Genomic DNA, 12,563 nt, shown 5'->3' on the forward strand with positions numbered 1-12,563 from the left:
TTTGGGGGGCTAAAATTATACTTTATGAAAGTATAAAAGCCTGTAATTGATGAATATAAATAACAGGGGGGTCATCCCAGGTGGCAAAATCTGTCAGAACCGCCTCTGGTACATAGTGCAAACCATTTACATGTTAAATAATTTTTTTAAAATCACTTTCTTTATTTATCAGCATGAGGAGATAAGTTTCATTTCATTATGCAAACTGCGTGTTGCTCAATCGCACCCGCCTACTGCTACTACTCGAGTGTCGAGGCAAATCCAGAGATCCCTTTTTATATCTGTATATATTTGGGTTGTGAAATTCACACATCCAAACTATGTTTTTGGGGACATTAGTGATAAAAGCGTCACAGGAAGCGTGCGTCACTGCTTCTTTCTCCACAAAAGCTGCTGCTGGGACTGTTTTTGCATTGCCGTAAATGGGAGGTGGAAGGGTAAAAAGAAGGCTTGTCCTTTTCGAGGGCGTATGCCTGACGACACATGCATGTCAATCCGTCCAAATCACTTTTAGTTGTCTTTCCCTATGAACTTCAGAGCGTCACAAGTAGCCATTGTCGCCCAAAAGTGGTAGTGGGTGCACTGTAGACAGTAAATTTAGTTAAATAACGACATGTGTCAACACAGCAGGCTACTTGTAATGTAATATTAGCTAGCCGCGTGTTTAGTGACACATGACGTATGTGAGAAATTACGTTCCTTTGCATCCCTGCCATCGAGGCGAGTGAGCATGCGCAGATCACACTGGAAGGCTTTGACCTTATTTGGATATGGTAATTAGCCATGTAGAAGAAGCCAATCGAACATCGTCATTTGATGCATGTGACGTTTAAGAGGTGGGGCTAAGCAACAAGGCTGCCAGTAAAACTGCCAGAAGCCGCTCGGCACGTTCAGTGCAGGGAGAAGCAGGGACCTTTAGTGAGGACGAACTTTGTCGCTATGAAACTTAGGTCTATTTGCGAAATATTGTCAAAATTGCCCAAAGCCCTCGCGAATCCATGTCCTGGCCCTAGGGTGGGAGGTTTTTAGCTCAGTTCGCCCGTCCGGGGTGGCTCGCCACTCACTCTTCTGACACTTTTTTTGTGTGGTGGAAAGAATGTGTGAGACAGACAGTTAGCCGGCTAGCTAGTTAGCAGCTAGCTAGCCGAGGAGGTGACACGGGCGGCAAGCAGCGGCAGAACAAAAGATTTTTTATTTGGATTTTTTCTTTTGCTGGTATTTTTGGTTGTGTACTGACACCCAGGTCCATGCAGAACGCGTTGTTAGCACCACAAAATGCCCGTTTTACTTTTCCTGGTAGACACGTCCGCGTCCATGAACCAGCGCAGCCATCTGGGCACTACCTATCTGGACATAGCAAAAGGCGCTGTTGAGACTTTTATGAAGGTACTGTACTGGCGGGACACATCCCGGTCGGCCCGGGTGACATTTCCGTATTTTTCCTCAGTAGCTCAACCTGTCAACCACAAACCCCCTTCCAAACTCTCGCGTCTAAATCATATCTACTATCTCCACAGCTCCGAGGGAGAGATCCGGCGAGCCGAGGGGACCGGTACATGTTGGTAAATTATGAAGACATTCCGTTCGGGATCAAGGTAGAGTTCATGTTCGGCACATGTCGGCTTTTCACTGGACCAGACTGAAAGTGATCGCGGTGATGAGTGTCCCCCCTTCTCAAAGCAGGCTGAGTGTGTTGTGAGCTCCACCAAAAAAAAAAAAAAAGTCCTCGGCTCAGGAGGAAGCTCGCCGTTTGTGCCCCCTTTAAAACATGGCCGACATTTTGTAGGGAGCAGCGATGAATTCTGGGAGTTATTTTTACAGACATCCTCAAGGGGGAGTGGGAAAGTGGGGGCACTCACACACGTGCACACGCCACTTCTAGTACTTCTAACACTACTTAAACCACTACCAAGATCACTACTGTTGCTGCAAATGGCAACACCATTAAAAACATTCATAGAACTACTAACATGACTATAATTTAGGACTACTACCGTAATCACGGAAACATTTTGAGTACTATCACGACCACTAACACCAATACAGATGCAACTACTTGCACTAACCCCAGTCCTTCCAATTTTACCACCACATAAAATAATAATATACACCACAAAATATGCTACCACCACTACTACTGTTAATAATGATCACAACAACTACTGTCCTAATCCAGACTACAAATACCACCACTACTACACTTTAATACCATCACACAGCCACTGTTACCAATACCAACACGACTTATCTCTACCACAACTTTATTACCATTGCTACACCACCACATTTAAACTACTACTATGCAAATGCTATTACAACTGATACAATCACATCATGTACTAACACCATGGTAATGCCTTCACATCAAGCATAACTTAACAAAATGTATTAAGCATATTTATAAACGCACTAGCCAACTATAAAAAAAGAGTAAATTATTGGTTTACACGTTGCTCAGTTATGCTAACTGACATTGGTATGCACGTAAACCTGCTTGTTGAAACAACCATACACGTCAGCGTTATTGCGCAACTGCAGAGGAAGGTTTTCTGCTTTCAATCTCAAAAGGAAACCTAAAATGTCGTAGTCTGCGCTTTATAATTGTGTCACGAATCTGATGTGCGTGTTCTTTGTGTGTGAAGGCGGGATGGAAGGAGAGCCACGCCACGTTCATGACGGAACTGAGGAATCTACAGGCCAACGGGCTCACCAGCATAGGCCAATCCCTAAGGACGGCCTTTGACCTGCTTAATCTCAATAGACTAGTCACTGGCATTGACAACTACGGTCAGGTAGGCGGCGCTCAAGAGCCACAAGTCCCCTAAAACACCCACCACCTGACAACCCCACCAACCCCAGTCCTCCAAGCATCAACCACCTGCATACTGTGACAAAAACGCTCTCTAGATTCTATATTTAAATGACTCTTGACTGTCCTCAACACATACTCTAGTGCCTCTTCCACTACTCAGACAAATGTCTTAGTGAGCAGCTGAGTCTCTATAATTGGGAAAAATATATATAATTTGCTCCAGCTAAATTCCAAAATCACTTATTTTATTATTATTTCAGAGCTGGAACACATTTGCTATTTTAATCTCTTCCTAGTGAAACTAAGGTCATATACAAAGCTGACAAATACTACAAATCTTCCATAGTTTACTACATCAGTCTTTGCCAATTTGCTAAGTATGCATTTTGTATCAGAACTACGAAGATAAGTTTTTTTGCAGCAATTTACATGATTTTTTTTTTCATTTTTGGCTCGCCAGACAGTAAGAGTGGTGCTTAATCCCAATTTAATTAGCAGAAGAGCAGTCCTTGTTATGATCAGCAATAACCAGGATGTTCTCTGATGTTGTTAGCCACCAAAGCAACCGGTTGCTAGGCAGTGTTGCCACATTCATTAATGTAAGACAATATCCTTATTGTAAAAGAGACATTTGGATAGAACAAAGTAACAGCTGACATGGAGACAGTCTTTTTTCCCCTCAAATTTATGATTGCGGTTGACCGTTTCAAAACATATTCCAACTCATCCATTGCCATTAATGGAAACAGATGTCCAGTCCATTTTGACCTGGAGGGTTGGCAACGATTGATCGCCCTGTCAGAATGAATTAAAAGTCTAACACCGTCAATGGCAGCTAATGAGTCACTGTTATTTAGCGATATCTTTCTAGTAAAATAATCCTCTGCGTGAACATTCTACTGTTTTTGTAGGGAAGAAACCCATTCTTCCTGGAGCCCGCTATCATCATCGCCATCACCGACGGCAACAAGTTGACCACCAGCGGTGGCGTCCAGGACGAGGTCAGTCGGGGACGAAGCAGATTCGTCTTACCCTGCGTCGAAATTTACCGTCCAATGACTTTGCGTTGTAGCTCCACCTCCCACTGACGACGCCCCTGCCGGGTAGCGAGCTGACCAAGGAGCCCTTCCGTTGGGATCAACGTCTATTCGCGCTGGTCCTGCGCATCCCCGGCCACGCGTCGGTGGAGCCCGATCCGGTCGGCGGCGTCCCATCGGATGATTCGCCCATCACGCCCATGTGTGAAGTCACCGGCGGTAGGAAAAAACAACAACAACTTATGTGTCCTTTTTGAGCTAGTTGCGTATGAGCTGCCTCAGTTTCAGTTGTCGACCTTTATTTTTCTAGGGCGCTCATATAGCGTGTTCTCCCAGCGCATGTTGAACCAGTGTCTGGAATCTCTGGTCCAAAAGATCCAGAGTGGCGTCGTCATTAACTTTGAGAAGACGGGGCCTGACCCTCTGCCGGTGGATGGTGAGTCCTCTTATTGAGATCAGTGTTTGACAATCTTTTTTGAGCTGCGGCACACTTTTTGCATTAAAAAAACCTCACCATCTGAAAATCATTTAATTTCAAACTATATTAACCATAGTCATTGTCATCAAAGTCAGTTGGAAACCATAACAAATTACAATCATGTGGCTACAAGTGCGAAAAAGAAAAAAAAACAATTAACTGAGTCCTTAAATGTCCATACAGTTTAATCAATAAACTCGCCTGGCAGTATGCTAGCAAAAAGTTTCGTTGTAGCCAACTGTGAATATTATTGAATTAGTCAAAGGCACTTGGTTATCAAAGCTGGGAGAGAAACAAAAGTAGCGTAACGGCCGTTTGTTTCTTGGTTTAGATGCGCCACCTGAGAAGCCAGGCCTGCAACCTTGGCATTGTTGCCACAAGCTCATCTACGTCCGGCCCAATCCTAAAACGGGCGTTCCCATTGGACATTGGCCCATTCCCGAGGCCTTCTGGCCGGACCAGAACTCTCCTACGCTGGTAAGGAACATTTGAAAAAAAAATATATGTATGTATTTTTAATTCTTCAATCTAAAATGTCCTCTTTTTTCCCTCAACCAGCCCCCTCGTTCAGCGCACCCCCACGTTCGCTTCTCCTGCCTGGACTCGGAGCCCATGGTGATCGACAAGGTTCCCTTCGACAAGTACGAGCTGGAGCCCTCGCCACTCACGCAGTATATCCTGGAGAGGAAGTCTCCACACACCTGCTGGCAGGTACGAGTCCAACAAAAAAAATTCACAGGAGCCTACACGATTAAAAATACAGAAAGATAAATAACAATTAAATTCCAAAACAAAATCATTGCGGCAACCGGTCCCAAAAGGAGTGAGGATTTTCACTTTTTTTTTTTTTTTTTTTGCACTTCAGGTGTTTGTATGCAACAGTGCCAAGTACAGCGACCTGGGCCAGCCCTTCGGCTACCTGAAGGCTAGCACGGCGCTAAACTGCGTCAACCTATTTGTCATGCCCTACAACTACCCTGTCCTCCTACCGCTTCTTGGTGAGCCTTTAAATCTCACCTCCCCTATGAAAACCCTTCCATCTTTACGTTCTTACACGGTCTTGTTTCCCCACAGACGATCTCATCAAAGTGCACAAATTCAAGCCCACCCTGAAATGGCGGCAGTCCTTTGAGAACTACCTAAAGACCATGCCTCCCTATTACATTGGGGTAGCTGCAAAATCTAAATGTGCCTTTTTAAAAGTGGAGCTTTCTTGGTCATCTGCTTTTTTTTCTTCCCCTCAACTTTGCAGTCCTTGAGAAAAGCGCTAAGGATCATGGGAGCTCCCAACCTTCTGGCGGACAACATGGAGTACGGCCTGAGCTACAGTGTTGTTTCCTATCTTAAGAAGCTCAGCCAGCAGGTTTGACAAAAACCAAGCATGTTTCTGCTTTTTTTTTTCAATTTCCGGTTACATGACGCCGTTTCCTTCCAGACCAAAATGGAATACGACCGCCTGATCGCTTCCATCGGGAAGAAGGCGCCGCCCGAGACCGGCATCAAGGTACGATGGAGAGGCGGTGGCGGGATCTCGCTGGCCCAGCGCAGGGACTTCATTCAACAGCTTCAGAGCATCTCCAATGACGCCCCGGCGCCTCTCCTGGAACTCAATCCCAAAGAGTTCCAAGGATTTCACTTGGCGCTCCTCAACAAGGTTGGCTCCAGTTTCACTCACTCGAAAGAGGTCGGCAACGGGGCGCTTTGTCACGTCCAATGTCATCGGCAGGGCCTGAAACCTCAGAGCTTCCGGAACCCTTACGACATCCCACGCAGTCACCTTCTGGACCAGCTCAGCCGTATGAGGAGAAACCTTCTTAACACCACCGTCTGTACGCTGCGGGGCTGCGACGCAGGTACGATAGATTTCAGATTTCACGTTACAGCACACTCACCATCTGCTTTAAAAATAAAGCCAAAGCAAGTGTTGCAATCTGCTATCTATCTCGTCCACAGATCAACTCCACAGCGTTCCCATCGGCCAAATGGGCAACTACCAAGACTTCCTGAAAGCCGCTCCCCAACCCCTCCGCGACGCCGACCCCGAGCAGCCCAAGCGCCTGCACACCTTCGGCAACCCTTTCAAGCTGGACAAGAAGGTCCTCCCCCTCCCATCCGGCTTAGCGGCAAAATCTCCGCCATCGCGTCCTTCCTTTTACCAAACGCCCTCACTCCTCCCCTTCCAGGGCATGATGATCGACGAGGCCGACGAATTTGTGACGAGCCCTCAGAATAAAGGGAAAAGACCCGCCGACAACAACATGACGGGCGGAGGACCAAAGAGAAGACGGTGCATGTCGCCCCTGCTGCGCCTGGGTCGGGCCTACACGCCTCCAATTACCCCGCCCGCTAGCCCGCGGCCCACCTCAGGTGCAAATCTGGCAGGCCTCGAATGTACCGTGCGTGCACGGGTTGTACGCTACAATCCCTCGCGTTTGAAATCAATTCCAGATGCGGACGACGAGGACGGTGACGGCGACGGGGACAGTGACAGTGACGGCGATGGCGACGGGGACGGCGAAGGCGACGGCGAACCGGAACAGATCGTCAACCACCTGGATCAGAACCACCGCAGCAGCCCGGACCCGGACCCCACCCCCGACTCGGACAATCCCAGTCCGGCCGAAGCTCAGGAAAACCACTCGGACCCGCAGCACGTCTCGCCACGGGACAGCGAGGACGAGAATGGCGAGGAAAGGGAAGAGAGCGGCGGCGGCGACGACGACGTGATACTGGTGGGCGAACACCTACCTCGGTACCTGTCGCCCGCCGCTCTGAAGAAGCACATCCAGAACGAGACCACCAAAGTCAACAACGAGCTGAGGGGGCTCATCACCAAGGAGATTCGCAAACCCGGCAGACGTACGCAGCGATAGCAAAGCAGCTTTTTTGCTCAATATCCTAATAACGACTAACTTGTTCTTTCCAGACTATGAGAAGATCTTCTACTTCTTGAAGCAAATCCAAGGCACGCTGGACACTCGACTTATTTTCCTCCAAAACATCATCAAAGAGGCGGCCAGGTACCGTCACCCATCTTTTTCAGTCCTAATGGCAGTAAATGAGTTCCTTTAATTTTTGAAATTTATTTTTCCTCCACGTGAAGGTTCAAGAAGCGCGTTCTGATCGAGCAACTGGAGAACTTCCTGGAGGAAATCCACAACAGGTCCAACAACATCAACCACGTGGACGCGCTCTGACCGCCGCCTTGAACTGAACTAACCAACTAACAAGGACGACTAACCCCCCCCCCCCCCCCCCCCCCCCCCCCCCCCCCCCCGACTCGCCACACGCAGACGACCATCGCGTAGGTTTTCGCAAATACTTTTCATCGTTTTACGATGACGAATGTGAGGTTTTGAACTTTTTGGGGATAAGATGAGTTGCGGTTTCTGTGAAACTAATTCGGATGACCCGCCAATCCAAAAGTGCTCCATGTTGAGTTCATTGAATTTTTTTTTAAAGTGGCACTTTGTGAGGAGTTTTAATCCAAATTTGAAGCTCCGCAGACACAAGCACTCCTCGTAAATGGTCCAAAAAACAAATTCGACGGGATGAGCGGCAAACTATAAGGTCGCGTAAAAATACGATTGACGGATGACTGGCGGTCAACCAAAGAACAAATGAGTGAGTGGCGATTGGTGGCTAAAAATTGGAAAATACCTACTAATGATTCCGTAAATGACCCACAGGCGACCAGTCCGTGATTGACGTGACGAAAATGACGAATACCACGCGAGGGTGTGCGTCACTCGGTGAGTGGTAACAAACGAGTCGTCGTGATTGGTTGGCGGCGTTGACAGGGACAAAAAGCTCAGGAAGTGGCGTTTCATTTTGAACTCACATGCACTTGTGTACAATTGCAGATTTATTTTGTGTCAAGCTTCTGGCCGTACATGGAATTTTTTTTTCCGTTGGAAATCTTCAAACGACGCAAATAGGCATTGCTTTGCGATTTCTTGGCGTGGGTTGCGTGATCTCGAAAACCCACGTCGAGAACATGACTTGTTTTCTGAGCTGGACCAAAATCTGCTATGGATTTCTTTGTATGTGAGCAGGCTACCAAAAGAGTATTTTGAATACACTGTAAAGCTGTACATAACTCTAGAGTAATATTTAAAAAGATGTGGTGGACAAAATAATAATTGCCTTTTTGTAAGTATTTCCATGAATAAAAATATTTTACACTGATCGGCCAATGTCTTAATAAAGTCTTGCTAAAAACTTTGAATGTTGCCATCTATTTTTGGAAAAATTTATAATGAAAACCAACTGAAAATATACTAACATTTAGTCTATAATGAAAATAAAACTCCCAGGTTTTTTCTCAAAAATAATTTTGGATTTAGCAACAAAAGGGGAAACAGAGTAAAAAGACAAACAAAAAAGTATTAAAATTTTATTTACAAATTTACAAAAATATCGTCCCTCTTCCGCAAATGCCTGCAAATAAATATGGTGTAATATCCTAAACATTTCAAAGCGATGGGTCGGCAGGGTTCATCACTCGGCCCATGAACAAAATGGACCCTGTTGAAAAAAAAATACACAGTTGCCACGATTACTTGAAATGCATGCATACGTGAACTTGACTATGTTAAGCTACATCAGTTTGTGATAACGTGACCCCTAATCTTTGTTTTTTTAAATAAAACATTTTACAAATATCTATCATAGAGTACTAAGCTAACGTACTATAAGATCCGTGTATATACTGACCACAAGCTCCCCACTAATAAGGAACTTGGTTACCTGTTTTGACGTGTTTCACCAGGAACAAGAAAGGTCGGTCGGCTTTAAAGACGGGGGAGCGTGAGCGTTTCAGTAGCAGCATGGCTGAAACAAATCTTATTTTAATTTCCACTTTTCAAGGAAATATTCCCGATCATCTTTTACCCGTGGCGGCGGCCGCCTTGGTTCCTTCCTCCGTGACTTCGATGGTGACGTCGTGGAAGGCCTCGGACACGTAGAGCGATTCCTCAGCTGCTGGCGCGAAAGTTAGCAGTTAGCATTTCGGAAGGGCTACTTGTTCGCGTAAGTTTGGGTTGCGCTGACCCGACATCCCCGAAAAGTCGGCCTCCGTCGGGTTGAACGCGTCTCCGATTCCCATGGCGCCAAGCGTGGAGCGTAAGTTCAACCTGTTGTGCACCTTGAACCTGAACACACGCCAATTACGCCCGGTCGGAAATTCGTCCGTCCCGATGACGCCGGCGACGACGGTTCACCTCGGCAGGAAGACGTCCATCTTGGTTCTGCGGAGAGCGGTCTCCCAGGAGGCCACGTGGCGATAGCTAAGCTGAGCTTCTAGCGAGGACAGGGGAGTCTTTCGGTCCCAAGGGAGTACCACCTGGAGGACGAGGGACTGACCGGAGTAGGGAAGGTCCAGGACCGAGTACCTTTGGGACGACGGCATCTGGAACTGACCTGAATGCAACCACTACACGTTTTAAAAGTGGAACCCGCTGATTGGTCCATTCCATCTAGATTGGGTTTCTTACCAAAGCGCACCTCAGCGGCCTGGTGCATCATGGGTACTTTGACGGTGCTGCCGTCCAGGAGCAGGAAGTGGAGATAGTGCGTGTTGACGGCGTGGAACTGCTTTTGCCACACGCCCCTGAACGCCACCGAGCTCAAGAGAGCCATCTGGTGGCCAGGTGACCACCACGCTAACGACGCGGAAACCTCGGCCTGTTGAGCTTCACCGGACCCCGACAGTTCCCCGCTGCTACTTCCTGCTTGGATAGGATGCCACCCCTCGTCTGCTCGGTACAAAGCACGTTACCGTGACAACCGTGTGATTAGGATGCTAAATGTTAGCTTTACCTCTGCGTGTGTTGTTAGTCTGCTGCTGATTGGCTCTCATGAGGCTGACATCGGCCCAGGCTTGCAGATTCTGTGCAAATCCAGAAGCTAGCTTGATGCCGCTTTGGACCAATAGGACGCATGTCTGCTGTAGCCACGCCTCCTTGGACGCTAGCGGACTGCTGCTGTTGTTCAGTTCAGCTTGCCACCGCAGCAATAGCTCGCGAACTTGGACATCTGCAGATAGTGTGGAAAATGATTCCGTTTTACGTAACCGTGTGAAATGCCTCAAAATCAAATTGCCTCAAATATCAACTTTTAATTTTTTAACGGTATCGGATTCGGCCTTTGAAAATCCCATTTCAGTCGACCTCTAGTCCTTTCCAGGTCCACTTAAGCCACTGGACTGAATGAGGCTTATTTGTGAAATATTTGTCGTTCAATCATTGCGTCCGGTCGGATCGTCACGTCGGATTCGGTCGACCGGTCGCTGTCTTCCTGTTTGCGTTCCGCTGCCGCGACCTCTCGACCCGGCGGCCTCTGAGCAGGCACGCGCGTAATGAGATTAGCAACGCGGTGCGTGGAGGCGGGTATCACCGCTCGAGCAAGCGCACCGCTGCACGCCGCCTGGCACCAACGGTGCCGACCGCTCTCACCGTTGACGTCGTAGCCCAGGGCGGCCACCAGCTGGGCCCTGGTGTCGCCCCGGGCGCCCAGCTGCAGCAGGCCTAGGGCGGCGGCCGCGCCGGACGGCGACACCGCCAGGTCGGCGTCGGCGCGGGAGCCCGCCGCCGCCGCGCCGTACAGTGCCACGGCGAAGCCGCCCTGCCGGTTCTTCAGGCCGGCCTGCGGGCTGCTCGTGCCTCCGAGAGGGGACGTCAGGTAGAGGACAGCCAAGATGGCCGACGCGGGCAGCCGACACATTTCAAGCTCTGGGAAAAGATAGCAAACATTGATTTGGGCTTTGAGTGGTACCCTATATTTACATTTCAAATATTCATATTCGCGAGTGGTTAGCCTGCCTCACAGTTCTGGGGTCGAGTGTTCGATCCCAGGTCGGTCATTCCTGTGTGGAGTTTGTATGTGCTGTGTGGGTTTTCTCCGGGTACTCCGGTTTCCTCCCACATCCCAAAAACATGCAGAGTAGAAGTACACTCTAAATTGCTTAAGCCTAGCTATGATTAGTTGTCCTTTCTCTTATCGTGCCAATGTGATTGGCTGACTACAAGTTCAGCCCCGCCCGCCGCGCCTGGTGCCTGGATAGGCTCCAGCACCCCCTGCGACCCTTGTGAGGATATGCGGTTCAAAAAAGGAAAGAATGAAATATTGCCTTATAATTGTGCCCCATTTTTGGTTGTTGAAAACAGTGCCCCCTAGAGCACATCTGCATAAATCTAATACTAGTGCACTTTGTCGTTTGTGCGCCCAGCATATAAATGACAAAAGCATATGATGTGATGATAATAAAGTAAGTCCTCGTACCTGAAAGTGCAGGGTTGCTTCGCTCTCGCAGTCGTCCACTCTTTCCAGTCCTGAGTCATGAGACCACCTTAAAAGGGGGGACCCCCGACTCCCTGCTGCTCCCTACTTGCTGCCGCCCGCCGCTTCTCTTCCCACCGGCGGTGGCGGTGGCGACGGCGTCCGACTCTGCATGGCGGCGACGTCCGTACCACCGACTCCAGGTACCAGCCCACCTCCGCCTCAAAGAGTCGCCGGCTGGGAGGAGCCGCAGCAAAGACAACCGCCCTCCGGCCTCAGCACACACGCACGCACGCACGCGCGCACGCGCACACACGCGCACACACACGCACTCACACACACACACACACAACCTACCATTCATGAATACCCATAAAAACCCACACAGGCCCAGGGAGAACAAGCAAACTCCACACTTGTGGACCGACCTGGATTTGAACCCAGGACCCCAGAGCTGTGAGGCCGACGTGCTAACCACTCAAGCCACCGGACCTGATTTTTCAAATACATTTGATTTCTTATTCCAAAATATAGGATTTTGTGACCGGTAGAGGTTCCTTTCCACAATCAGGTCCAATCTGGTTTGATAGGTCAAGCTGGCAACATCAAAATGGACAGAACGTAGACCATTGGCAGCCAATGACCCCAACAGAAATACCTCTTTTTTGAACATCAAGACACATGGCTTTGTTTTCAGTCAGGTTGAAGTGGCGGATGCACCGCCGTTGCTAACGCTGGCCTACAAGCTGGCGGATTAGGGGTGCCCGCGGCCCGGCGGCGCCGTCGCAAAGTGCCAGGTACGCCGCGAGGATTAGAAACGGCGGAGCTGCCCCAAGCCGCCGACGCAAGTGGGAAAGAATAGAAGCATTGGAACCGAGGCGGACAAATCCCGAAGCGGGCGGTATTTGCGCACGCGGCCCTGCTTGCGTTAGAACTCAAACATCCCAGCGTTGTTTTC

The 12,563-nt window shown here is 48.8% G+C and overlaps 2 protein-coding genes across 2 annotated transcripts; one reads left to right on the forward strand and one right to left on the reverse strand.

Annotated features, from left to right (window-relative positions):
- Positions 1-873: 873 nt before the first annotated feature.
- Positions 874-7,569, forward strand: ints6 (integrator complex subunit 6). Its single transcript, XM_077617721.1, has 18 exons — positions 874-1,386; positions 1,518-1,595; positions 2,643-2,792; positions 3,724-3,813; positions 3,885-4,068; positions 4,160-4,285; positions 4,659-4,804; positions 4,886-5,038; positions 5,193-5,325; positions 5,402-5,496; positions 5,580-5,690; positions 5,763-5,981; positions 6,054-6,180; positions 6,281-6,423; positions 6,511-6,694; positions 6,776-7,186; positions 7,254-7,347; positions 7,431-7,569. Exons 1-18 carry the CDS (start codon positions 1,276-1,278, stop codon positions 7,522-7,524), a joined length of 2,649 nt encoding a protein of 882 aa, XP_077473847.1. The 5' UTR covers positions 874-1,275; the 3' UTR covers positions 7,525-7,569.
- Positions 7,570-8,801: 1,232 nt separating this feature from the next.
- On the reverse strand, positions 8,802-11,861 carry serpine3 (serpin peptidase inhibitor, clade E (nexin, plasminogen activator inhibitor type 1), member 3). Its single transcript, XM_077617635.1, has 9 exons — positions 11,609-11,861; positions 10,783-11,058; positions 10,148-10,363; positions 9,823-10,083; positions 9,550-9,748; positions 9,380-9,480; positions 9,221-9,307; positions 9,077-9,160; positions 8,802-8,854 (listed from the first exon to the last, which is right to left on the reverse strand). The coding sequence occupies exons 2-9, from the start codon at positions 11,048-11,050 to the stop codon at positions 8,802-8,804; spliced, it is 1,269 nt and encodes a 422-aa protein (XP_077473761.1). The 5' UTR covers positions 11,051-11,058; positions 11,609-11,861.
- Positions 11,862-12,563: the final 702 nt, after the last annotated feature.

The sequence above is a fragment of the Stigmatopora argus genome, chromosome 13 (genome assembly GCF_051989625.1).
Source record: "Stigmatopora argus isolate UIUO_Sarg chromosome 13, RoL_Sarg_1.0, whole genome shotgun sequence".
Lineage (NCBI taxonomy): Eukaryota > Metazoa > Chordata > Actinopteri > Syngnathiformes > Syngnathidae > Stigmatopora > Stigmatopora argus.